General features: G+C 42.4%; 1 protein-coding gene across 5 annotated transcripts in view; it reads left to right on the forward strand.

The window, feature by feature from the left end:
* ZNF521 (zinc finger protein 521) overlaps positions 1-26,575 on the forward strand; it is a 228,823-nt gene that overhangs the window by 74,856 nt on the left and 127,392 nt on the right. For all 5 annotated transcript variants that reach the window (XM_088526660.1, XM_088526657.1, XM_088526661.1 and 2 more), the window contains one exon: positions 17,255-20,607. In XM_088526660.1, coding sequence (XP_088382786.1) covers positions 17,695-20,607 — 2,913 coding nt within the window. In that variant the 5' untranslated portion in view covers positions 17,255-17,694. The remainder of the gene's footprint in view (positions 1-17,254; positions 20,608-26,575) is intronic.

Genomic DNA, 26,575 nt, shown 5'->3' on the forward strand with positions numbered 1-26,575 from the left:
CCTGTCCTAGCTGAACCGTGGGGCAGGTGCAGTTAGGCCTCTGGTGGCGGTTGTGTTAACACCTCTATTTCCCCTGTCACTGCTGAGGCAGCCGGGGGACAGGCGCGCTCCGGGCCGCGGTGCTGCGGTTGTAGCCAGCAAGAGGCCTCCAGCCAGGCGGCCCAGGGAGAAGAAGCGGGTGGCTCTCCAGCGGGACTCGCTTTTGGGCCTCATCTGCACGCCCTGGCTCTGTTAATCCTACAGGCTTTTCTGGAAGAGTGATTTGAGAAATGAGGGTTTGTTTATTTTTTAGCTGTTAAATTAGTTAAAGAAGTAAGTTACATTCCAGGGTCTTTGAGGAGATCTGTGGGAGAAGGTAAATCTTCCTTTTTGGGTATCCCTTTCTTTGTTTATATACATATACATGTAGTGTATATGTGTGTACATTATTTTTCATATGTGCACTAGCTTTCTGAATAGCCACTTCAAAATCCATTTTGTGTATTGAAGTTAGTGGATAAGCATTCACGTTTGGTTAAAAGAGTTCCATAAAGACAGTTATTGGTGCTAACTAAAATCACAGTGTGCTTTGGATGAAAATACTGATCTGTGGTAAGCTAAAGGCATTCCTAGGATACAAAGACTTTTTCTAACATGACTTACTAAGGAACAGGAATTGTCATGGTAGCATTTAAATAGGGCAGATGGAGCTATCCCCTTAAGGCTATGGGACTTGAGTTAATAAACCTTGAAAAGTTATCACAATTTTAGTTTTGTATTTTCCTCATGAACTCAAGTAATATAACTCATTTGTTTTGAGTATTACCACTGGACTCTCAGGCAATAAGTTTGATTTTCTTAAAACCTACATCTAACCAGATCCAGACCAAAAGCAAAAATACCAGTCCCATTAAAGTTAATAGCAAAATTCCACCGGCTTCAGTGGGGCCAGGATTTTATTCTGAGCCTGTGGATTTGAGTATATTACGGTGCTTTGGTAACACTGTAAGACAAATGAAACAGCCTAGTGTTCAAAAGGTTGGCCAACTCTTTTCCTGCTAGTCCTCCTCCGTATCTGTTGTGTTCGTCTGCTAGTGTTTCACTGCCGTATGCGGCTCGCTGGAAGTGCCCTCGGTGTGTTCAGTGCCTCACGACCGCATTATCCCCACCACACACCCAATATTAGCTTTTGGGCAAGCAAATTAAAGATGTGGAGAAAGGGAGGAATCTGTCAAAGCACTCTTCTGAAATTAGCCAGCTACTGTTAAATTCTTCACCAAATGGGAGGGGGAGCTACATCAGGGTCACAGCTGCTTTTTACCTCAGATCAATTAATTTGAGATGAAGCAAACTATTTCATGGAAAACATTTTTACTTTTCATGGAAAATCAGAAAATTAAAACTGTTCAGAGGCAGTAAGTTTGTATCAAGCAAAGACACAGACCTGCGAAAAGGAAGCAGTGCTATATGGGGATGGTAATCCTGAACTAACGTAGCAGACATTAGACCCAGGGATAAAAGTCAAGCATTTATGCAGAAAACTGAGGGAGAGCATGACCTTTCCTCAGCCATCCCACTCTTGAAATAGCAGACCCAGTGTTGTACTACTGCTTTCGAAAATCCAACCTCATGACCGAATAAAACCGAGAAAACAGATCCTGCTGTAATAAAAACACATGTAAAATTCCTGGAAATGTTTCCTGTTACAGGCTGCCTGGTTAGTGTAGGCTGCTTGCACATTGATACAAAGTCAGCAGTTCGTTGCTTTGATGTTGTTCATATTCCTTTTTGTGAGGAAGATTAGGATCAGACCTGAAGGTTATCGGTCCACTTTGCAGGCACGTTAGCATCAGAAGAAATTAAAAAAAAAAAAAAAAGGTATTGTTTGCATTTCAGGCTGTTGTGCGTGGGTTTATGCCCATGGGTTTACACCCGGGACATAAAAAGCCTTAAGATGGCATTTGTGTGCCATGGTAAAGGTCAAGAGGAGCTTGACTTTTGCTCTGGAGTTGGTAAGTTGGTACAGTGGTCCCAAAGCTGTCCTGCCAGCCAGGTCCAGTCCACAGCATGACTTTTCTTGTGTTGAAAGTCAGCCGGTGCTGGGGCTGTAGCTCAGCAGACGCAGCTGATACAGGTTCCTCCCAATGGCCAGGGTGCTTCCCAGTGCTTGGCCCATCCCCTGCTGCCCTTGTGTCCGCACTGGAGGTTAAGGCTTCTGTCCCACGACTCTGGAGCCTGGCCCAAAGAAGAGCCCCAAGCTGGCATCCAGCCTACAGCAATTAAATGGCTGGACCATCTTGGCAGATGAGTAATCCCTCACTCCATGATGAGTATTTGCTTTTCTCCACATGGGAATCTGCCATTATAAGAGCTCCGTTATATCTCCTTTTCTTCCCTGTCTTTATGTAGGGCATTAGGGAAAGATCAGGGGAGCTACAGGTTGCAATTTCATTAACTGGCTGGAGACATTGCAATATGTGATTTTGTTTTTTTCATTTGGTCTGCTACGAATCGTGCTGGCTTGCAGAAGGTCTGCAGTGTGTTTGCAGGCATGTAATGTTATTTTGCAAGCAGGAGCTTTAGAGGAGTGAAGCTGGTTATAGCACAACAAATACAATACCAAGGAAAATAGAGGAAAGCACTTAGATGATCTGCATTGGGAGACTCAGCCGACTTGGTGGTCATGAAATAAAGACAGGCAGGATGTTTTCTGGGATGTGGAGAGACACATTTTCAGGCCAGTACAGGATACAGATCAGGAGTGTGATTGACCAACATTAATGTTCCTCCTCCTGCAAGAAGGGATCTAGTTCAACCCCCCCAGTGATGAGTTTCCAGCTTTTTTGAATAGTTTGCTTATTTGTCTTGGCCATAGAGTGTGCTGCAGCCATCTAGGCTAGACTGTTGTAATGTGCTCCTAATTGTTTCCTTTGCAATTGATCCGGAGGCTCTTTGGGATGGAAAGCTGATATATTAAAAAGTGGAGCCCAACGCATGTAGCTGCTCAGCTTTTAATCCCCGAACTGTCGGGCACCAGCCTCGCGCTCCGGGTGCCCCCGGCTGCGGAGCTCCCGCCAGAGCCCTCGCTGGCTGCCTCCGAGGCAAGCTGCAAGCCCTGTTTATTTCAGTTGGCCTATCCATGACTGTTTTATGGGCTCCCTACCTTTGTTTTTGCATCTGCTACCCTTTTGTTTTTCTCTTTCCTCTAACTAGTCAGGAATTGAATCTTTGGGGGCTGGCAGGTCTCTTTTGAATTCTGTGTGTATAGCATGTTGTAACATGCTATTAGATTTTGCTTTCTACTTTTACTGTTTTGTATTTGGCTTTTTATGTTATTTGGCTTTCAGTTGGTGCTTTAGAAAAGATCAAATAAATATATAATTGCGTTGAGTCTTGTTTTGTCTAAGAGGGTTAAATCCAATATCCAAGTATAGAAGAGTGTGTTTATGGTGAAACTTAGTACTGAGAGAATTAGAAAGCAAGCTCCAATTAGAAAGAACGCTGACTCCATGCGGCTTGCAATGCCATGTTTTCTTTAAGAGAGAACTTCCACTGTAATTAGCAAGAAAGTACAGCCTAACGGCCGCGGCATTACCTAACACAGAACCCGCTATTCAATCTTAGAAATAGATCGTGCTTTTATAGGTTCCTCTGGAGACCGACAATACTGCAAAGTCCAGGATCAGCAAAACAGAAGTCAAAACATGAGCCCCGTCAGGAAATCTTGTACAATGAGTGATAAATAGTGATTTGGTTCCGGGGCCACTTGATGAGGAAGTGTGTAATTGTAATCGTGGAATACAATGGGCCGAGCTTCTGCCACCAAATGGGAGGAATAAACTGTCTGCGCCCCATCCCACATCAACTGGTTTAACCCTTACATTCCTCCTGGAGCCCATGGAGATCGCGCTGTTGTTTGTGTCAGGCTGGTTGCCAAGGCAGGAACGAAAGTTCAGGAGTCTGTTGTAGAAACTGCGTAAGAATCAGCCAAAAGGCCTCAGACAAAGTCTGATGATAACATCAAACAGGGCAAGGAAGCCAACAAACTGGAGGAAGAGGAAGTAGCAGCACAGCAGTCTACAAGAAGCGAGGTTCAAATACTGTCATTAGAAAATTGTTTATGGGCACTGAAAGCGAGGAGTGAACCCAGGAGTAAGGCCATGGCGCTTTGCTGAGCATTGGGAAATCAGGAAGTTACAGATCATCTGTCTGAGGAAGTTCCAATTGTAAAACATTGTCAAAACCCAAGACATTAGGGCAGCTTCGTCCTGAAAACAGTAAAATTATTAATCACTTGACTAATCCACATTAATCAGTACAGCTTGGTGGCAAAATTATTAATCAGCTTGATGATGTGAACTATCTTGTAAAGAAATGAGCCTACTTGGAATTTAAAAGTGATAGAAGATAGAATGTAAAACAAAGTGACTGGGAAAAATGCAAACTCTCCCCCAAACCAGCATTATCTCTCATCTCGCTTTCCTGTTTCATCCATCTCCAACAAGACCAAACGCTTGTAAGCAGCCTGGTATTCCAAGCCTAAAGTGCTCTTTCGCATGTGTGAGAAAAATGAATCTCTCTTTCCATACACAGACACACACAGAAAAATAAAGGCAGAAGAAGTGAGGGGGGGAAAAAGGAAAGAGAGTAATTATCTTTTAATAGTGTGGATGATTATTTTTAGATTTTTAAGTGTAGAACATTAAAATTCATAATAAAAAAAGGACAACATCCCGTACAGAAATTGAAAAATGATCAAAATTGGTAAAATACACAGTAAAGCAGGATAAGCCCCAGGAAGTCCCTGAGAGTAACTAGAAGGCAGTGCCAGAAGCTCTCTCAGGGACTAGAACCAGGTATGCGTAGGGCAGCTATACCACTGAAGCAAAAAAAATATGACCTGTATGTTTCAGCACTAGAAGTAGTAAGTAATAACTGCCTGTGACGGGTGAGTGCTTCACTGCTAAGAGCAGTATGACAATAACAAACTTTTACTAGATGAAGAAATATATCTATTTTTATAGCTATGTGGATGGCTAACAGAAAACTTATGAACATCAACAGTTAGAGAATATGGAGAAGGGAGGCTTTGTTATCGGTTAATGATATTTCTTCTCATTCAAAGCATATACTGATTTTGCCTTCTTTTCAAGGAGTGAAATGCTCTGCTGTTTTCAAACATTCGTGTCTTTTGTGGCTCTGCAGAATTGAGGCTTTTTGAATGTAACGAAAAGACAGCAATGATTCTGCCTAGGAAAGATCACCGGTTTCTAGAGCAGGTTGATGACACAGGCTATTGAGTCCTTACAGAGAATTGTTTGTCTTCTGCTTTTAGATGGCTTTAATTTCTCCAAATTGCTCCTTGAATAATAGGAAAAAGGCAATTTGAATTTCAGTGACAGATTGGACATAACAGGTTGCAACTATTAGGTCTAATTTTACCATACTGAGAAATAAAATTGCCTAAACATAAACATCGATCACTGATGCAGTAAATTAATTTGTACAGAAAAAGTAGTTTAACTGCAGTGCACATTAAACATAGAAAATTTTCAAAATTACAGCTCTCTGAATTAATTTGTACACTTGTTTACTTGTTAAAAGCAAAGCGTAACTTATTTTTATTTTTTTCCCCTCCTCATTGTGATTTCAAGTTATGAAAAGCAAGGAGAGTTGTTCAGACTGTCACAAAAAAAAGAACAGATTCAGCACTGCAGTTGTGGGTATATTTTAGGTTCTCTATTTTGCCTCTGAACAGATGAATAGAAATACTAAAGAACTCTTTGAAATATTGTTTCATCCTAGCAAGCAAATTCAGCATTTTAATAGGCCTGAATTATGTTTCTCTAAGAATTAGTGGTGTGCAGTAATTAAAAAAAATTGCGATTTGGTTCAACAGTGCGTTTACATTCAGATGCCTCCTCAGGCTTATTTAAGCTGTTGAAATCTTACAAACTGTTTCATAAAAAATGTCATATGTATCTTCTTTCTGCTGCTATCACTTTTCGAAGAATCAGTACCTACTACCATACCAAATTTGAATAAGTTATTTGTTAAGTTATCTAGAAGCTTAACATAGGAGCTAAACATCTGCCTGGCCAACTTTTCTTCATTACTTATAAAATGCAGATTTTTTTGTTTCGTAAAATGAAAGAAATCATCCTTTTTCTCATTTTAAGCCACAGCTATCGTGTTATTGATCATCATACTGATCTGCAATCACAGATTAATTTATAAGCTTTGTAAAAGGTTGTCTAAGTCACAGAGAACTGGAGCTGCCAATGTGGCTTATTCTGATGGTATCTGGTGTCTACTTTTTTCAAGGACAGTAGTTCGATTCAAATACAATTCTGATAAGTGGCAGGTTTTCATGTCTTTAATGCCCTGACAAGGGCATCACTCTCAGGAGAGGGAGGTGAAACCAGTTGGATGAGAGTTTCTCCCCCTCTCCTTGTGCTGACACACCAAGATAATGGACAATTAATAGTGAACCTTCTCTGCAGGGAAAGTCTAGGGTTATCACTAATGTAAAACTGCTCATGAACTGTTGGGATGCAGAAGGGGAAAATAAACCTGAAGAGTATCAAATCGGACAGGCTTAATGACTGTTCGCGTACATGTATTTTTATGTGAAATTGCAGTGAATGTTTAAGACTGTCAGTATCAGCAGCTGTAACTTTTTAGACCTGCCTCCCTGCTCTCGACGCCAAGGAGAGAGCTAGAGAAATCTTGCCCTCTGCATTCTTTAGCTGTAGGTGAGAATGCTGGCCTGGGTCTTTCCTGGAGATACCAGTAAGCAGGGCTGTCTGCTCTTAGTTACTGCTGCAAAGTTCACTGCAGTGGGGTATTGCTTCAGTTTATAGAGTTCACAGGTTTATTTCCCCCCTGCCCCGCAACGTGCACACTTCCCCTTGCCCCGCTGTGCAACCCCAGCAATGCTGAGGTGCTGCCCCAGGTCTGCTGCCCCAAGGTCACCCCGATGAGGAGCTGCTGGGGGTCAGCACGGCGCTGTTGATGCTTGCAAGCCAACAGGCATCTGCCCTGGGGATCATTGCAGTGGCTGCTCGTGTACCTGGGCACCACGTCCTGCGACTGGCGCTGTGATCGTGCGCCTCTGATGGCTGAGTAAACAGAGAAAAGACATGCAATGTGTCCTGAAGTTAGACAAACCGCAGATTAGTCTAAACTGAGAGTGGAACAGGTTAACTGATCTTTCTCTACCCTAAGCTTTCATTTGTCCCTAGCAGCACTGAGCTGTCAATATGGTGTAGAGCTTCTGATAAGTATGGGTTCTCCTCAGCCTGGAGAGATCTGTCTGATAAGATAAGATGGCCTTAAAAGAGGGAGAGAGAGAGACAGAGAGAGAGAGAGAGAGAGAGAGAGAGAGAGAGAAAGTACGTTAACTGCTTTGACTGCAAAATACCCCCTGGTAGCCAGAGATAAGACACCTTGAGCTGCTCGGAAGACCTTAGACAGGATGTAAATGAAGCCAATAAAAAAAAAAATCATTTCAAATCCAGCAGCTATTCTGTTCTACTCTTATTTCCAGCCCTGACAGCAGAAGGCTTAATTTACTGTATTTCACACCAGGCTTCCATTCTACGCTGAGGAAGCTACAAAGGGTTGTTTTAGATATAGGCTTTAACAAAGCGGAGATCTCTATATTTCTGGAGAGTCCTATATTTCAGACAGTTAATCATGAGTTTCAGCAGGCTTTGGTGAATGGAAATTATAAAGAAGAGAAGGAAGATGCTGCCTTCTGCAGAGTATGCCCCTCTCTTTTATAATTCAATCATCCAAATAAGCATGTATAATGTCAAAGGCTGAATGCAGTATACATATTCTAAATGCAAAAAAATGCTCAAGCTGTGACTATTTTCTTACAAAATTCCACACGAATGGACTGGTGTCCTGGGAGGTATGAGGACAGGCAGCTAGGTGCATTTCTGTGCAACAGTTACACAGAGGCATTCGGTCTCCTGGCCACGTAGAACTGTGAAATTCACTGGTCCCATTTACAGGCTGCAGCACTTACAGGCTGTGTGAAGTGGCTGAAGCACCCACCTCTGGGAGAGGCATCCATGTGAGTCTCACATTTAAGTGACCGGGACACAACAGGACCCCGGGGGAAAGAATTGTTCTGCCTTGTGCTGCAGTTTGACCGCAGGGAAAAGGCACCTGCTCCCAGTGTGACTGCACTGCACAGCCTGAGCATAGGCGTTTGTGTCCCAATTTGAGCCCTTGATTTAGTTTCAAAACAAGGTTGCTTTTGCTTGGGGTTGCCATTTTTAACAGGACACCTGCACAAACAGACAAATCTGAAAGGAGAAGCCTGAAGTGGGATGTAAGTGGACTTCAAGAAGTTATGCTCATTAGGCACCTCCTGCTTTAATCAAAAGTTTCTCGGATGTCTGTGGCTTGGCACTCTATGCAAACCTCCCTAGCAGGAGCCTTTGGGTACCAGCACCTCTGCCATCCCTGAGCAGAGGGCTTTGGGCCTTTTGGGTCTTTTCCTGTGGAGCTGGGCTCCCAGCAGCAAAGAATATCCATGGGGCTGGGAGTTGTGTGTTTGAGAAGGAAATGAACCTACTGGGAAGGGCACTCCTTTAATCCGGGGGATTTGGGCAGTCTGCAGCTTGCACTTTATTTTTGTTTTTAATCCAGCAGTTCTTTGATGTATGAAGAACCTGGGCCTCCCCTCTTGCAGCTGAGTGCCCAAACTGCGGGGCTGCAGACCCTTCCCCATTGCCCCCGGGGCCCGTGAATCCCTCCGTCTCTGCTGCTTGGGCTGCTGGAGGCACCTTGGCAAAGCCAGGGCCGGGAGGTTCCGCCTGTGTGAATAAGACTGCCACCACCTCTCTGTTGTTCTCAGAAATAAGCAGTTTTATGTTTATTTACTGTGTTTAATTCTAGCGCACTGTAAAAAACACCATTTGATATGTTTTTGAAAGTGTTAACTGGCAGCATGGCTTTTGCTTGATCTTCGTTCCCTTTTACTTTACATTTCCTATGAAAGCTCCTGTGATATCCTTCCCTGGGTGCCTTTCAGATGCAATTATTTACTCTTTTCTTTCTCCTCTCCTTACATCCTTTTTGTTTCCCACACGTTGCCGCCTTTCTTTTTTCCTCTGTCCTAGTTTAGCCCCATGCAAGCGCATCCCGCTGCTGCTCTGCTCTCGCGGCGCTGGAGCACGGAGTTGGGCTGGGTGAAACACGGGCACGGGTGGGAGGGCCGGGCGCGTGTGATGGAAAAGAGGCAGGACGGCTGAGCGCGAGGCAGACTGCCGTAACCCCTGCAGACCCTGCCGTTAAGCTCCTGCTTCAAAGGAGAGAAGGGCGGTAATCAAGTGAGAAGCCGGGCTGGTGCTTGGCGGCTCCTCAATCCCGCTGAGGGGCTCCATCTCTTGTGCGAGCCCCGGGATCCGGAGGTTTTGGCAGCCCGCCCACCTCCCAGCGGGGCCCCGGGGGTTGTGTGGGAATGGAGACACAGCGGGCAGCTACGAAGGAGGGGCTCATGGAGCGTTTGGGGTCTGTCTGGCTTTGGGACAGCAAGAGAGAAGGCAACGCACCTCTGACTGGAGATAGGCTCCTCATACTGCAAGGGGAAGAAGCAGCCCTCTGATTCCAGTGCCCCCGTGCTACTGGAGAGCTGCCTTTATGCCTAGGACTGCACGAGAGGGGCTAGTTTTGCTGCCTCTGAGGCTTCTTGGTGCTTCTGCAGCTTTCAAAGGGAGCTGCAGGTCAGGGGAAAATTGGAGAGAACACAGTTTTTGGTCCTATTCATGGCGTTGCCTAGGGGGAAGCATGACCCAGTGAAAGCAGAATGCGTGTGAAATCACTGGAGTCCTGCAAGGAACCTGAACTGTTGTCCCGTAGTCATTTGTTGTTCTTAATAAGCAGTGCAAATGCTGTTATCAGCACAACGAATCATAATGATTATTTTCTAGCAAAGGACTATTGAATTACTATGTTTAGTACATGAGGCTGTTAATATACACATTCTTAGGAGACTGTTATTATGGGCAAGTTTGGTGGAACATTTGAATACTTTTTTGTTTTGTGAGCTTTCTTTCTTTTTCTTTTTTTTTTTTTTTTTTTTGCCCTTCCATTAACTTGATTGTAGATGTGATCACTCACAGGGCGATTTTTTTCTGACCCAAACTTCAGATGGAGCAAGGCTGGTGGTCTCTGACTCAGACTGTACAAACAAACAAAAGCTACTCCTAAAAGAAACAGCAACTTACAGCGGAAGAAATATACTGTAAATGTGTTTGTCACATTTAAGCAGTGGACAAATGAGCTAATTTGAATCGCCTAGTACTCATATAGTCACAACTAAACAACCCCGGTAAATTAATTGTGTGACGTGATTCCCAATTATGTAAAGCAGGATAATAAGCTTTGAGGATGGTGACCATCATCAGTTGAGTGTACTGATGAGTGTTCTCTCTGCCTTGCAAGGCACAAAATACAGGTTTCCTCAAACAAACTGAGGTGAGCTCAGTTTTCTTCCAGTTCCAGATTGATTTTTCTGTTTGATCTGAAAGGTGGAGCAGAATGTGAACTACATGCATTTTCTTTAATTTGGTTGTGGAAAATGGAATTCGTTGGGCTTCATTTGCTCAAATGAGCTTTAAGCAACAGTCGAGGAAAACATTTATTCTCCTCTCTACGTGTGTAGCAGTGAAACGTCTTGTGAAGGACACATAATGGAACTGGAGACTTGAGTTACCTTAGGAGAACAATACAGGAACATTAGTGACCTAGCTATATGTCAAAGGCGTTTTATAAAATCAAGCATGTTTTTTCTTGTGAGGTATTCACATGCATTAGTTGTTGTCTCTGGGAGCAGTCTTTCTTCTGGTTATGAAGTATAAAGTGGGGAAACCTCCCTACCAGCTGCCTCAATTCTGTTAATCAGGAAGCTCTCTTTGATTTTCCCCCAGTTATCAAACTGTTAATGCATTTAATTGGTGTTCCCAAAGTAGCTTTGAAATATTGATATTTTTTAAAACATTTGTAAATTATAAATAATTTTTAAAGTTCACATTTCTCTTTTGAATGCCCATTACAGAGTATTAGTTTTCAAGCCATTTAATAAGTTATGAGACAAATGAGTGAGTTTAATATGGGGCCACTGATGTGAAAAAATGTAATGCTAGTATTAAAGTTGTAAGTTTTCCAAAACTGCATCTATGTCTGTAGAAAATAAATGAGAAATAGTATGTGGTGCTGTTTATTTTATTATGTAATGCTGTTTGTTTTATTATCTGTTAATTCTATTAAGAATTTCAAAATCATAATTTATTTCAGTGACACATGGTAGGACTTTGTTGAAATCATGCTAATGCTTAAACACTATCTTTTTCTAGTTACTTAGATATATTCACAACACATAGCACAATATTGTTGTATTTCAGTAATACCAAACTTCTTCATTTATGATTTGTTTACACCTGCATATTCCCATAAGATTCCTTATCTCATTTTCAAAGTAGCTCTGTAGACAATTAGTGTTAGTAATAATATAAAATGTGTCCAGCACTAAAATCTGAAATGGCCATTACAAGTAAACTATATGATATATAATAACCACTCCACTCAATTGCCTGCCCCAAAATACAAGGATTTAAAACTGTGGAAATTCATCATCCTTTCCAATAACAGACCTACTTGTGTGCAATTTAGTCTCTCTCTCTCTCTCTCTCTATTATATATATGTATCTATATATGTATATATATCTATACATATATATACATATATATATATATACATATATATATAATTTGTTATCTTTTAGTATGTCATCTGGTAAATTAGCAAGCTTGTTTTTTTGTGTATGTCGTCCTTTTAATATGTGGGTAAAAGCATACATATGTGATATAATATGGCATAGTATGAATCAGTCCTTGGCTTGCGACGGGACTACAAGTAATAGCTACACAACAAGTAGAATGCACACGTGTACATACATGTTCATAACCTGTGTGCATGTAAAGGTATGTATTAGGTCTGCATACGTTCTACTGCTTCGTTTACTTGATCTTTTATACATATATATACATATATATATATATATATATATATATCTCCTCCTGCTGCGTAACTGTTGCCATACATTTTGCCCTGGTTTAAGAAGCTATATAGTGCTTGTGCATATACACGCAAGCACAAGCCAGAGGAGAGCTGTATGGCGAGTCTGCCGTTGCTGTTAATGCTTCCTCTTTGGTCACATCCATCAGCCTTAGCTTTCTGGCAACACTGTATTTCAGGGAAGGGAAAGGATTTTTCTTGTGGGGATGGCTCAGAGCTGGGAGATCTGGGTTGTTCCCTCCTTTGCACAGATTACATTAGCAACCTGAGGCAAACTGCTCTGGCTTTTCAGTGTGTGCCCCAGTTACTTGAGCAGCAAAATGGGGGAAATAGGAAACTACTGTTCGTAGGATTTGGGGAATATTAATTTGTTCTTATTTGTAAACTCTGTTCTATCAGAGGATATATTATGTCACAAAAAGGGTTTCTAACATTTTCTTTAGGAATGTGGCCATTTGTATAGTGGCAGAAAAAAAACTTGTGATGTTTAAATCTTATGGAAAAATGCAGCATGATAAAGCAAGTGCCCTGAAGCATATTGCAGCCAATGTGTGCAGATGTCGTAAACCTTCCTGGTGCCTACACAACATTTTCCCGAAGCAGTGCTGTTAATTCAGCCAGCAGCACCAGGGATAAGATCACTTTTAAGACTTCACAACTACTGGGGTTGGCACATGAGCGGCTGGCTGCTAGGGCCACAGAGGTGCTTTTGTGCTCTGATGCTTCCCCCTTCCTCCCCTTTTCATGGGATAACTCCTTCTGGTATTACTTCACTTTTCTGTTAGTGAGCACTTTCCCCCATAAATATGACAGAACAGGTGTTACTCTGCTACTAACTGAGTTTCCAGCTGTCCTCCTCCAACACAGAGCAGGCAAAATCTGTTGTTTAGTCCTATTAGGCAGACTAGCGAACTATCGAGCCTGAGATGGAGGTCTTCCTCTCAGGATATGGTAGGTTTGTTGCCAGAAGATGGTCAGGAAGGCCTGGCTGGCTAACAAAGACAGTCCTTCAGCTGCTGGGTGTAGTTCCAGTTTTGCATCCCCTTTGGCAGCAATACAGAGACTGCTGCAGTGTGGCCAGCCAGCAAAATTAGGAAATAAGGACCTCTTTTATTTACTCAGGCTGCTGAATCATGGGCATTCCTGTCTGCTTGGAGAAAAGTCAGGCAGCTCTACTTTCCACTGGAAGTCTCAGGAGTGTTTGGTACTTTCATCTCAGAGTGTTCACACACTTATTTTAATGTGCTTTATGGAAATGGTGAAACTCAGCAAGTACAGTTGGTGTAGAAAAACATCTGCACTAACTATTCGCACACATTTGCATCTTTAAATAGACTTTTAGGCCTTGTAGCCGGTTTCCAGCAAAGTTTTTTGGTTGTGAGTGCTAGAGCTCTCTTAGAGTCAGTGAGTGTGAAGTGACTGGTTCCAAAAATTAAAAATTTACATGGACATGCTAAGTGCATCACATTGAAACTCAGAATACTTGCCATAACACAAAAAAGGCATTTGCAGTAAGCAGCACTTAGTGAGTGCCAAAGGGAAAAAAAAAAAAAAAAAGTTGATACAGAAAGTATATTTTAAAATTCCTTAAACGCTCTGTAGAATAATTGGGCCCTATTCTGCCCCAGATACATACATACAGCTTCTGGGGACTTTAATGGCACATGTATTTGTGCCCACACATTTGGCCCTGAGTATTTAAAAAAAGCTTGCTAGAACATTTAAAATCAGTGTTTGTAGTGTTGACATAGCTCAGTGGGTAGGTGCCTGTAGATTTATATAAGCAAGGATGTATGCGGAGCAGCAGCAAACTGTTTGGATTTTCTTTTAGAGCGACTGGCAAAGAGGGATTTGAGGCCTTTTCTCCCACGAGCAAGCAGAACCTCTCCCCAAACACAAAGGCACTTCTGTGTGGAGAACTGGCTCCCGGGGCCGGCGGCGGCCTCGTCCCAGCTGGCTGCTGCGCTGCGGGGAGCTGCAGCCCAGGTCCAGTGTGGGGCCGTGCCAGTCTGTCCTCGGGGAGGCCATGCGCGCTCTCCCCGGGCCTGCGCCTGTGGGATGCGGTCGCACACGGTGGCAAGCGTGGATTTTTGTCATTCTGAGATGGAGGCTGTTAGTGGTTGCACCTTTTCTTCTGCAGCATCTCCATGGGGAAGGGAGGGAGGACGGTAGGGACAGGCAAGGCCACTGTTGGAGTGCGCTGAGGCAGTAGGTAGCAGTGCTCCACGTGCAGGTTTCCTCACGGCTGTCCCCCCGACAGCCCCACACGAGCTGTGTGCCATGGGCCGCTCGGCATGATGTGGCCAGCGTTGAGGTTGGCAGCCTCCGAGCAGAACCCACTTCCGTGAACAGCACAGCAAGGTTTAGAAAGTCCTTTCGTGGGTCGTTGCTGGCACGGCTGCCCCACGCTCGTGGGAAGGCAGCGCAGGGCCCTCCTTCGGCAGCGTCCTGAGCGGCCTCCTGCCGCGGCCACCCGCGCCCGGCCGAGAGCCGGGAAACGTGTCTGCTCGGTCGTTACGCTCCTTCTCAGGAAAATCCTGTTATCCTGCATGGGCATACGTGGAATTCCCCATGCGTTCCTGGAACAGGAGAACTGGGTGGGAGGAAAGAGGCTCCCCGTGTTCGCACAGAGCTCGCACTCGGCGCCCTCTCCTCTCCCTGCTACCAGCCCGACATCCCATGAAGATTCAGAAGCCAAGGGGAATAGTTATATAATAGGTAAAACTGAGAAGGCAGTGGCCACAGAAAGTGATTTACTACCGTGTCGGGGATAGTACACTATTTATAATGCTAACTATATATTCCTCTAAACATTTATACAACAATGCATCATGTCTGCATAGGATATACATTTTAATACCAAATTTGGTTACAAAATATGTAGCCTAGCCAGTTGCAGACTATTTTTCTTTACTTGGTTGCATGACATAAATTTCTATTTATCTGCCAGCACTGTTCATATGTCAGAAATTTATTTGATTGTAAAGGATAAAAGGGTTTTTCACTTAAAAAAAGCTGACTGGAAATTTTCAGTTAAAAAAAACCTAAAATGTAGCAAGAATTAAGGGTTTTTTTTCTGTGCATAGTTTTCCCACTCGTTTGATTATTTCTAGTTTTAGAGTCAAACCCAGCAGTTTGAAAGGGCAGTACACAGATTTACATCAAAAGTCTCCTGTGAATATTGCAGTCATTAATGTAACAGTTTAAAAACTCAGCTGTCTCATGTTATTTAGCATCTATCACAAGCGAATAACTCTGCTTACAGTACATTGCTAAGCATGTTAACAGATGATGGTGTGCTAGCTGGAAGGTAGGATTTTTTTTTTTAAGAAAACAAATACCTTTGCAATTCAAAGACATGACATTTAGGCTAGAGTTTGCTTTTGTTATTTAAATGAACACCATTAGTGCAAATTCATATGTAGATAAATACAGATATATATTTATATACTTGTGTGTGTGTGGAAGGTATGGGAAATTTGTGAAACCCTCTTCTTCCAGAAGTAAACAGAAGGGTAAACCTCGCAGAAACCACACAGTTTTCAGTTTGTATCGCAGAGCATTGTCGCGATGGGCAAGGGTCCAGGAATGGTGTTTGGTTGTTTTCTCAGGGTTAGATGGTTGCCATCTGGCATTGATAGGGAGATGGTGTTGTCATCAGTTTCTAGATGCAGGAAAGGAATGAATCCTCATCTGTTTCCCGTGGATAAGCCGGGGGTTGATAATCTAGTAAAATCTTGTTACCTTAAAGAAAGCAGGCTCGGACTTTGTTTACATAATATAAGCCAGCTCTAACTTTCATGTTAGTGTAATAGATTTCTGATAAGAGGCTGACGATATTAAGAAACATACCATTTGTCAATAATACTTTTAGAAAAATATACTTTTCAAAAGGTTTAGCCTGTCTTTTTTCTGTGCCTTGTAATCAGTTTTGCTTTTAAAAAGTAAAAGAGCTCCCAGTACTGCCCCTGGAAAAGAATAAAAGGACTGTTTGTTTCAGAGAGGTTTGTCAAGCATTCTTTCAATATTTTAAAAGAAATTTTAGGTTAAAAGAAGGACAATCACTGTAGTCTTGTAGTCTACATTTAGAGCAAAAGCCACAAAAATTGTAGAGCGCACCTGTTAAAAAAAAATCCCTTGGCCCATCCAAAGGTGAGGTAATAGCATGTTAATTAGTTTAGCTTGTTATCTGGCTAGCATTCTTGTTTTGTCTTTTCTTTGTTGCCCATAAATCTCTCAGCTTTTGCCATAGTCGTTTATCATTTTTCCTGTTTCCAGCTTTTTACAAGTTGCTTTGTCTGTGATCGCCTCACGGTGCAGGTTCTGCTGAACTAAGGAAGTTCAGCTGGCCGAGGCACTTGCAAAAAGGAAGACGTGGTGGGCAACCTCTTGAACTTGAAAGAGAAAAAAAAATGCTGATCACATCTGACCCTCATGAAACTTTCTCATTTTCCTTGATCCTGGCTTTTGGTTTGTTAGTTTGTTTGGAACGTTTAATGATCCAGCTGTCAGCTTTTGATAACTGAATTGTATGGTTATTGGAGAAACCTGGTTGCACTATATTAGAAAAAAACCCACTGTTTGTAGTGTTGTCTTGTTCTTCCCAAGTATTTTTTCATATTATTCATTTGAATAACACCCAACTCTCTCTCAATGGTAGCCTTTAAAAGATTTCTGTGTTCAGAATGAACATCAAGGTGGGGGGAAAAACTGTGGCAAAGCAGAAGGGATTTTTTTTTATTAAATATTAGCATGTGGGTTGACTTTATTAATTTTAAATCATTCCTGTAATATTTTTTCCTTTCCTTTGACTCTTCAGATGCTCAAGTAATATGCAAATCATTTTACAATGGATACAAAAGAAACATTAAATATATTAAAATCTGCATTTTAATAAAGTTGTCAATGTATAATACATGCCCTGCAACTGAGAAAGAATGATAAAAAAGCAATAAAAAGGTAATATAGGCACAGAACTATTTAATAACTTCTAATATTTTACAGTCTGATAAAAATAAATGTGGTCTTCAAGCTATTTGGTACAGGTGTAAAAAGTATCCCAGTCTGCGCAGAGTGTGTTTTAGCTAGTTAGGGCTAGCATGTCTATGTTGTTTATATGATTTGGTGTCTCCTTTGAGCTGCTGGAATTAAGCCTGTGGGAATGTCTCTTTCTCATTTCAGATGGAGTGGATGTTGAGGACGACCCCACCTGCTCATGGCCAGCATCATCACCTTCTAGCAAAGACCAGACTTCCCCAAGCCATGGAGAAGGTTGTGATTTTGGTGAAGAAGAAGGAGGCCCAGGGTTGCCCTATCCATGCCAGTTTTGTGACAAATCGTTCAGCCGTCTCAGCTACTTAAAACACCACGAGCAAAGTCATAGCGACAAGCTCCCCTTCAAATGCACATATTGCAGTCGTCTCTTCAAACACAAACGCAGCAGGGATCGCCACATAAAGCTTCACACTGGGGATAAGAAGTATCACTGCAGTGAGTGTGATGCGGCATTCTCAAGGAGCGATCACCTTAAAATTCATTTAAAGACTCATACGTCCAACAAGCCATATAAATGTGCCATTTGTAGACGTGGATTTCTGTCGTCTAGCTCACTGCATGGTCACATGCAGGTCCACGAGAGGAACAAAGATGGCTCTCAGTCAGCCTCGCGGATGGAGGACTGGAAAATGAAAGACACTCAGAAATGCAGTCAGTGTGAAGAAGGCTTTGATTTTCCTGAAGATCTTCAAAAGCACATTGCAGAATGTCACCCTGAGTGTTCCCCTAACGAAGACCGTTCTGCTCTTCAGTGTGTTTACTGTCACGAACTCTTTGTAGAGGAGACGTCCCTGGTAAATCACATGGAGCAGGCTCATAATGGTGAGAAGAAGAATTCGTGCAGCATATGCTCTGAGAACTTCCACACTGTGGAAGAGCTGTACAGCCACATGGATAGTCACCAGCAGCCCGAGTCATGCAACCACAGCAACAGCCCATCTTTGGTAACCGTGGGCTACACCTCAGTTTCTAGCACCACTCCGGACTCAAATCTTTCCGTGGATAGCTCAACAATGGTGGAAACGGCTCCCCCTATCCCGAAGGGCCGTGGAAGGAAGCGGGCAGCTCAGCAAGTGCCAGATATCACTGGCCCTTCAAGTAAACAAGCAAAAGTTACGTATAGCTGCATTTATTGCAACAAACAGTTATTTTCCAGCCTTGCAGTTTTGCAGATACACCTGAAAACTATGCATTTAGATAAACCCGAACAAGCCCATATCTGTCAGTATTGTTTGGAGGTGTTGCCATCTCTCTACAATCTGAACGAGCATCTGAAGCAAGTCCATGAAGCTCCAGACCCAGCGCTGATTGTTTCTGCCATGCCTGCCATGGTGTACCAGTGCAACTTCTGCTCGGAAGTGTTCAACGACCTCAACACTCTTCAAGAACATATCCGATGTTCTCATGGATTTGCCAACCCTGCTGCTAAGGACAGTAATGCGTTCTTTTGTCCCCATTGCTACATGGGATTTCTTACAGATTCTTCCCTGGAAGAGCACATTAGACAAGTCCACTGTGATCTTAGCAGTTCCCGATTTGGTTCCCCTGTGCTCGGAACCCCAAAAGATCCAGTGGTGGAAGTGTATTCTTGTTCTTACTGTACAAACTCTCCAATATTTAATAGTGTTCTTAAATTGAACAAACATATCAAAGAGAACCATAAGAACATTCCTTTGGCACTGAATTACATCCACAATGGAAAAAAATCCAGAGCCATGAGCCCGTTATCTCCTGTAACCATTGAGCAAACCTCTTTAAAAATGATGCAGGCAGTTGGGGGTGCTCCTCCTCGTCCTGCAGGTGAATATATTTGTAATCAGTGTGGTGCTAAGTATACTTCCTTGGACGGTTTTCAGACTCATTTGAAAACACACCTTGACACTGTCCTGCCAAAACTGACCTGCCCACAGTGCAACAAGGAATTTCCCAATCAGGAGTCCCTGCTGAAGCATGTTACCATTCATTTCATGATCACCTCGACCTACTACATCTGTGAAAGCTGTGACAAGCAGTTCACTTCTGTGGATGACTTGCAGAAGCACCTGCTGGACATGCATACATTTGTGTTCTTCCGCTGCACCTTGTGCCAAGAGGTTTTTGACTCCAAAGTCTCCATCCAGTTACACTTGGCTGTGAAGCACAGCAATGAGAAGAAGGTATACAGATGTACGTCTTGTAACTGGGACTTCCGCAACGAGACTGACCTGCAGCTTCATGTTAAACACAACCACCTGGAGAACCAAGGCAAAGTGCACAAGTGCATCTTCTGTGGTGAGTCCTTCGGTACAGAGGTGGAGCTGCAGTGTCACATTACTACGCACAGCAAGAAGTACAACTGCAAGTTCTGCAGCAAAGCTTTCCACGCCATCATCTTGCTGGAAAAGCACTTAAGGGAGAAACATTGTGTTTTTGAAACAAAACCTCCAAACTGTGGAACAAATGGGGCATCTGAGCAGGTCCAGAAAGAAGAAGTGGAGCTGCAGACCTTGTTGACAAATAGTCAGGAGTCCCATAACAGCCATGATGGCAGCGAGGAAGACGTTGACACATCAGAACCCATGTATGGCTGTGACATTTGTGGGGCAGCTTATACAATGGAGACTCTCCTGCAAAATCACCAGCTTCGAGACCACAATATTCGACCTGGAGAAAGTGCCATAGTGAAGAAGAAGGCCGAGCTCATTAAAGGGAACTACAAGTGTAACGTGTGTTCTCGAACATTCTTCTCTGAAAACGGCCTCCGCGAACACATGCAGACGCACTTGGGACCAGTGAAACATTATATGTGCCCAATCTGTGGTGAGCGGTTTCCTTCTCTTCTGACTCTTACTGAACATAAAGTCACACACAGTAAGAGCCTGGACACTGGAAACTGCAGGATTTGCAAGATGCCTCTGCAGAGCGAGGAGGAATTTTTAGAGCATTGCCAGATGCACCCTGACCTGAGGAACTCCTTGACAGGGTTCCGCTGTGTGGTGTGCATGCAAACAGTGACCTCCACACTGGAGCTGAAGATCCACGGGACTTTCCACATGCAGAAAACTGGAAATGGCTCTGCCGTGCAGTCCACGGGGCGCGCACAGCATCTCCAGAAACTGTACAAGTGTGCTTCTTGCCTGAAGGAATTCCGTTCAAAGCAGGATTTAGTGAAACTTGACATCAACGGTCTGCCATATGGTCTGTGTGCTAGCTGTGTTAATCTCAGTAAAAGTGGTAGTCCAAGTGTCAACATCCCTTCAAGCAGTAACAGACAAGGCATGGGCCAAAATGAGAACTTGAGTTCCATTGAGAACAAAAGCAAGGCAGGGGGACTGAAGACTCGATGTTCTAGTTGCAATGTTAAATTTGAATCAGAAAGTGAACTCCAAAACCATATTCAGTCAATCCACAGAGAGCTTGTTCCAGACAGCAACAGTACACAGCTGAAAACACCACAAGTTTCTCCAATGCCCAGAATCAGCCCCTCCCAATCTGAAGAGGTAACCCTTTTTTCTTTGCTCTTGACACCTTCCACCCTTTTGGAAAAAGAATCCCCATTTTTTCAAGCCGGTCTGTCACTTGTCATGAAATGCCTAGGCTGATACATGTTACATTTCCATCTGTAGCCATTAGCTAGTAATTATTTGCTTCTTGATATGTCTTGGCTGGAATAGTGCAGAATAGGACTAATTCCAGTCTCCCTAGGATATTGTCTTCTGTATCATGAGGAGGCCTATCTTCATGCCAGCACAACTGAGATCTGGAATCTTCTCTTAGCTCTGTTACACATTGGAATCCCCAGCTAGGAGTTGTGCTTGCGGCAGAGAGTGTTAATGACAGAGGAGCAGAATACAGTGAGCCAAAATGTTGGCATAAGGAGTGAATTTTTTAAAAATATTTGTGAACAACAAATTAGGAGTTATTTTTGTAAATTGTGTTGTAGACATTAATTTCCGTCTTTTTAAAGTATTTTGATTAAATAGAAGTGCAACACTAGCCTAAGGTAAATTGCAGTCTTTCTAGGACAATTCCATGTCTTAGTTTTCTTTCTTAGTTGTTCCTTAGGAACAACTTTTCAATATCCCTGAAACACTGGGGGCATGATGATTAAAATCATCAGTGCAGCATAGCTCAGAAAGTAAATACGCATTTCAGGAAGACAGAGCATCAAACTTTTGAAAGGTTTAATCTGCTTCCTCAGTCATCAGTGACCAAGTGATAACAGCTGGATGGTGAGGGGCTCAAAGAGGGGGGAAAATCACACACTATTAGGGTTTGTCAGAGACCTCTGTAGATCATGTGGTCCAGACCTGCTGCTCAAGCAGGGTCAGCTAGAGCAGGTTGTCCAGGACTGCACGTCTGCAGCTTGCAAGGGTAGTGGGGCAGCTGAGGAATGGGATTTGGCTAAAGAAAGGCAGGTCACTTTAAAAAGATCAAGAACTGCAGGCCTAATGAAAATCTTATTTTTAAATAGGAGGGAAAAGGTACAGAGTTTTTTTATTTGGTGCAGTATTGACCCTTGATGGTCCTGTAGTACTGCTGTATGTATGTGTGTAGAAATCACGGAATGACAAGCTATATGTTTGAGATAAATTCAGAGTTGTCCTAGTTACAGTTTCAGCTTTCCACAGTATTTTTTGTGATTACTTGAAATCTTTCTCTTATCCCTCATGTTCAAAGCCAGTTTTCACTGCCTCAAGCATGATGAGAATCATGTGTCTTAAGAAAGTTACCGTGATAAAATGTTGCCAGCTTGAACTTCTCTTGCTTGTAACCTCTACAAAAAATATTTGGGGACTTCAGTGGGTGATTTGAGGTCAGCTGCCTTCAGTAGCATCAAATAATTTTTTTGTACTTAGATCATATATAATCAAAGTTCTTGTATCGTCTGATTGGCACTGTGTTTCTCTTTTAAATGGACTTACCAACTCACTCTTTTGTCTTTTATTTGAAAAAAAAAAGTTCTTAAGATACAATAAGATCTGAGTAGTATTTGCATGATTTCAATTTGCTGTTTGCCCTCCCATTCAGAGCTTGTAAACTGATTTTTCAATGTCTATGGTTCTAGTCTCCAGATAACCTAGACTTTCAGATTCTTTTCTCATAGGAGGCACAAAACTATCAAGTTCCTGATAGAGCATTAGTACTTGAAACCATAAATGCATATTTGTGAAACCTTGAAAGATAATTTATTTCTCTAACAGATCATAGTGGTTTCAAATTGTAATGACCCAAACGTTATAGCAATGAGAATCAAAAAAAATGAAAGTGGTAATACACAAAGGTTTAACACTATAGATTTGATGTCGAGGCTGAGAGAAACAAAAACATAAGCATATAACACAAACAGTAAAAACAAATTGGATTTCTAAAAGTTGTTATTACTCAGTGGCTTTGGTACAACCCTAAGAAGGATATTTGTTGAATCGAATGTGATTTTGAACACAGCTACTTAAGAAGGATATTTAGGGGAAGTTATCAACCAAAAAAAAATATTAGAGGAGTGAATATTTCATTTTATTATTGGGAGTCATGTGGTTTGAGATATCCAGCTTGACTGAAAGGACATTTCACCCTAGAAGCAAGAAGAATATGGAGAATAGTACCGAATACTCATTGTTACTCGGTTTTTGTTCACAAGGGTAAGAGTACTTGAAAATACATTTTTAAGAAAAAAGGTAACACTAGAATATGTGACTTCTGGTTTCATTATCAAGTGTTCTCATTTTAGACCTAGAAAACTTCTCTTTTTTAGCTTACACTTAAAAATGTGTTTGTGTGTCCTTGCCTTAATGGGACATAATGTTATCAGATGAGCTGCTACATATACCTTCTGAGGCCTTCTTACTTACTAAGTGAAACATGCTGCCCCAAATCATCTTCACCGGGAGGTAGCTGATGTATTTCATCTTTCAGTTGGGATGGGAAATGTTGGGCAATGCCCATAAGTTACCAGAATGCAGGGAACAGGCTGGAACTTTCTAATGGGCAGTTTGTGGGTGGATAACCTTAGAAAGAACTCTAAAATGGCAAACTCCCTAACATACTTTTTGAGTTTGGTGAAATGCTCAGTTCTGGCTGTATGTTTCTTGTAAAGTTACTAAGCTATTGCAAACACACTCTTAGGCTAGGATAATAAACTTGGTGATAGCTAATGTTTAAAAGTGGAGAATAGCGTTTGGTCTGATGGATAGTGATTTGGCAACCAGGTCTCAGTCCTTTTCCTGCACTCATCACTCATGTGCTCTGTCGACTTGGAGTGATCCACGTTTATCATCTCTGCTTCATTTTCCTTATGGAGAGAATATGAGTGATAGCTACTTAACCTGCAAAATATGTTACCATGCTTAACTACAATAAACTTTTCTAAAGCATTTGAAAGATGAAAAACAGTGTTCAAAAAGAACTGGAGCCTGATTTTTCTTGTTCCTGCTTAATGTTTATGCATCTGATGAGAGAACTCCTGACTCAGCATAAATATGGGCCTTTACTTTTTAAATTTCAAGACTGTTGTGCGTGCATAACCAATAATATTTACTACACTCCTAATTGCTGGGATGTCAGGGGGAGGAGGGAATGGACTGCAGCCTACATCAAGAGTTTACTGGTGAAACCTGCCTTATGTTAGTGCATGCATGTGTGCAACCATGCTCAGTTTGGGGTCCCGTTGGTAACATCCACCAGTTGGTAGAAGCTCAGCAAGTGTGATTGCTTTTTGGAATAGTTCAAAAGTTATGTATCACCTTGTTCTATGAATGTGAAGCTTAAGTGAATACCTGTGGCAAAGCAGTCTTTCATTAATAACAAAAGAAGAGCCTTGCTTTTCTGTCCTGAGAAGAGACGGGGCACTGCAAGGACACTGCCAAAGGGCTGAAGGAATAAAAATGCATATTTAGGTGTTGCAGAAGACTTGCAAAGACACTGCAGCAGGAAGGATCAAAGGCACCAGGCAAAGGAGAGAAGAACTAGCAATTATCAGACCATCTGAAACAGACGATAAGTGGGAATCTGGGGCTGCCCCATGTGTCCTGGTGCTCTTGTGCAGAGCTGGATGCCAGGATAGGCCTGTAGGGACCACCGTTCTGGAAGGCACAGGCTAACCATGAGACAGGAGTCATGGGATGCAGAAACTGTGGAGAGATTGTGGCTCCTGGAGACTCAATCTATCTCGCCTCAGATGAGTCCAGAAGCAGTATCACCTGGAGAGAAAGAGTGGAACTCAGGTAGGTGTATTACTACACCATTACTATTTTTTTCTCTTCTCTCTATTTATGAGCCCTGAATCTCCCTTTCTTCTGTTCCTATTCCTCCCCCTCCTTCTCAAAATGGTGCCAAACTTACAAAGATAGAGAACAGTAACTGCCTTTTGAAGTAGCTGGTTTGTCTCAACAGCATGCACTGGCAGTCAGAGGCGGAGAGAGGAGAGAAAAGACTATGAGGAACCCAGAAATGTTCCCAGATGCATGCTTTTGGCAGGGCAGACAATAGCATTTTTAGCAACATAAATCAGTGTGCTTTTAACGGAAACAAATGCACTGAAATCAATAGTCATGCATTTAATTGAAATACATAAAGAAATTAAAATAATCCTCATCAGCAATCTGAGCCGATCATTCAGACTACTGGATTTTTATGAATAAGCACATAAACTTGTAATGTAAACATAAAAAGTAGTGCCTTGGGTTTCCTGTCAGTGAATCCAGGCCCAGAACAAATGATTTTCATGCTAGATTTTGGATACAGGGACAGAAGAGGTAAAGAAGGCTTGTTGCTGGCTCAAAGACTTGGCTTTGAAATCTGCAGCAAACATATTTTCTGCTTGAAGTGTTTCCGAGTAAACTGCCTAATTATATCTTTTTTATCTTCTGGCATCATTTTCACAGTTTTCAAGAAGTTATTTTTTCAGACGTAGGCATGTATTTCTAGGAAGGGCTACCCTACCTTTGCTTGCCACAGTAGGCCACCTTCGCATTTCACTGGCTTAACCGTGTGAAGCTGCTGGCAAGACATAGTCTTAAACATTTCTCATCTTGGTCTTTACGCCTGTAGTAGTGAGCTATCAGCCCGAGCCTTCCCTGGATTAATGTCAAGGCTGTTATATATTATATGGTTGCTGTAAATCCTACCAAGTTAAGCAGCAGCAGACTTCCCACCTTCTCGTACATGTCATGAATTTAGTCTATGAGAGGAAGCCCCATGTGCTGTCTAGGAGCTGTGGAACAGAAGCAAAAGGAGTAACTGTAGTGAGTTTTCTGTCTTAGTTTCCTGCCTCGTAGTGATTAAAGTCTAATTCTGCTTGCCTGTCTTGTTACTTCTCAGAGGCTTTGGTTGGGAAATTTGGAGAGGCACCTTTTCCAAACCTGTGGACAACTTTGCATCAGAGGAAGAAGGATGACATGTTCTCCAAACTTTGCAAGAGCCCCATATCAAGATTTCGGTGGAACAGTGCAGTGTGGGGAGTGCCTGCTTGAAGAAAGGCAGTATTGGAAAGGGGTGTAGGAAAGCGAATGAAGGTTTTAAGCATCTCCAGGGAGGGCAAGTGTGGGTTCCACAAAGCATTATGAGACAAAACATCCTAAGATTTGAATTCCAGTAAGTCAGCTATGCAGCCCACTGTCCTCATGGGACTTTCCCTGTGTACGTGTCTACTCGCCAAATACACAGTATTAAAAGCCCCTGTTTCCCTTCCACTCAGCCCTGGTGGAAAGTCAAAACTGTGTTGACACAGTTACCCTCAGGTGTATGTAGTAACAATAAGTAATTTGCACCAGCTTTCTAGCCCGCTTATCTTTGGAAACAAGATGTAGGAAGACATGACATGTCTTTTTTCTTGTCTCTAGACCTCTGGAGGGTTCCCTCCAATGAATGCCCCACTAGCTTTAGAGCCATCGTTGGCCAGTTTCAGCCAAAACTTTATAGAGGAGTAGAAGTCCCAAAGCATATAAAACTTTTACAGCTTTTGAGGAGATATGTGAGCAGGTAGGTGATAGAATCCAACAGGAAAGAGGCCTTGTAGAGATCCAAACCAGGAAGATGACTTTAACTGAAGTTCATACTTGCTTTTTACACAGAAGTCACTCACAAGAAATGAATCTATAAGAAACCATGGTCTTTCTGGTCCTTGCAGAACAACTTCTTACATCACTGTAAATGAAGAAGTGTTGTTTTTTTACTACTCTTCAATAAAGTTGTTATTTGTAACATTAGTGTTATTTGTCTCACACAACAAATGTAATTCCCAGATTTTTTACTCTGTCACCATAGTCATCAAATGGGCTAACCATTGTAAAGAACATGTAGTACCAGTACTGCTTATTCCATGAAGCTGTACAAAATGAGCGCAAATGAACCACCAGGTACATGGCGTCTTGTTAAAGAGTCCTCTTCTTTTGTTCTCTCATAGTTCTCTGATGGGCTGGCAATTGATCTTATGTCTGGTTGTTTAAAATCAGAGGATATTTTTTTCCC

This window comes from Tinamus guttatus, unplaced genomic scaffold (genome assembly GCF_059628265.1).
Source record: "Tinamus guttatus ecotype Peru unplaced genomic scaffold, ASM5962826v1 Tinamus_guttatus_pri_ptg000249l, whole genome shotgun sequence".
Classification (NCBI taxonomy): Eukaryota; Metazoa; Chordata; class Aves; order Tinamiformes; family Tinamidae; genus Tinamus; species Tinamus guttatus.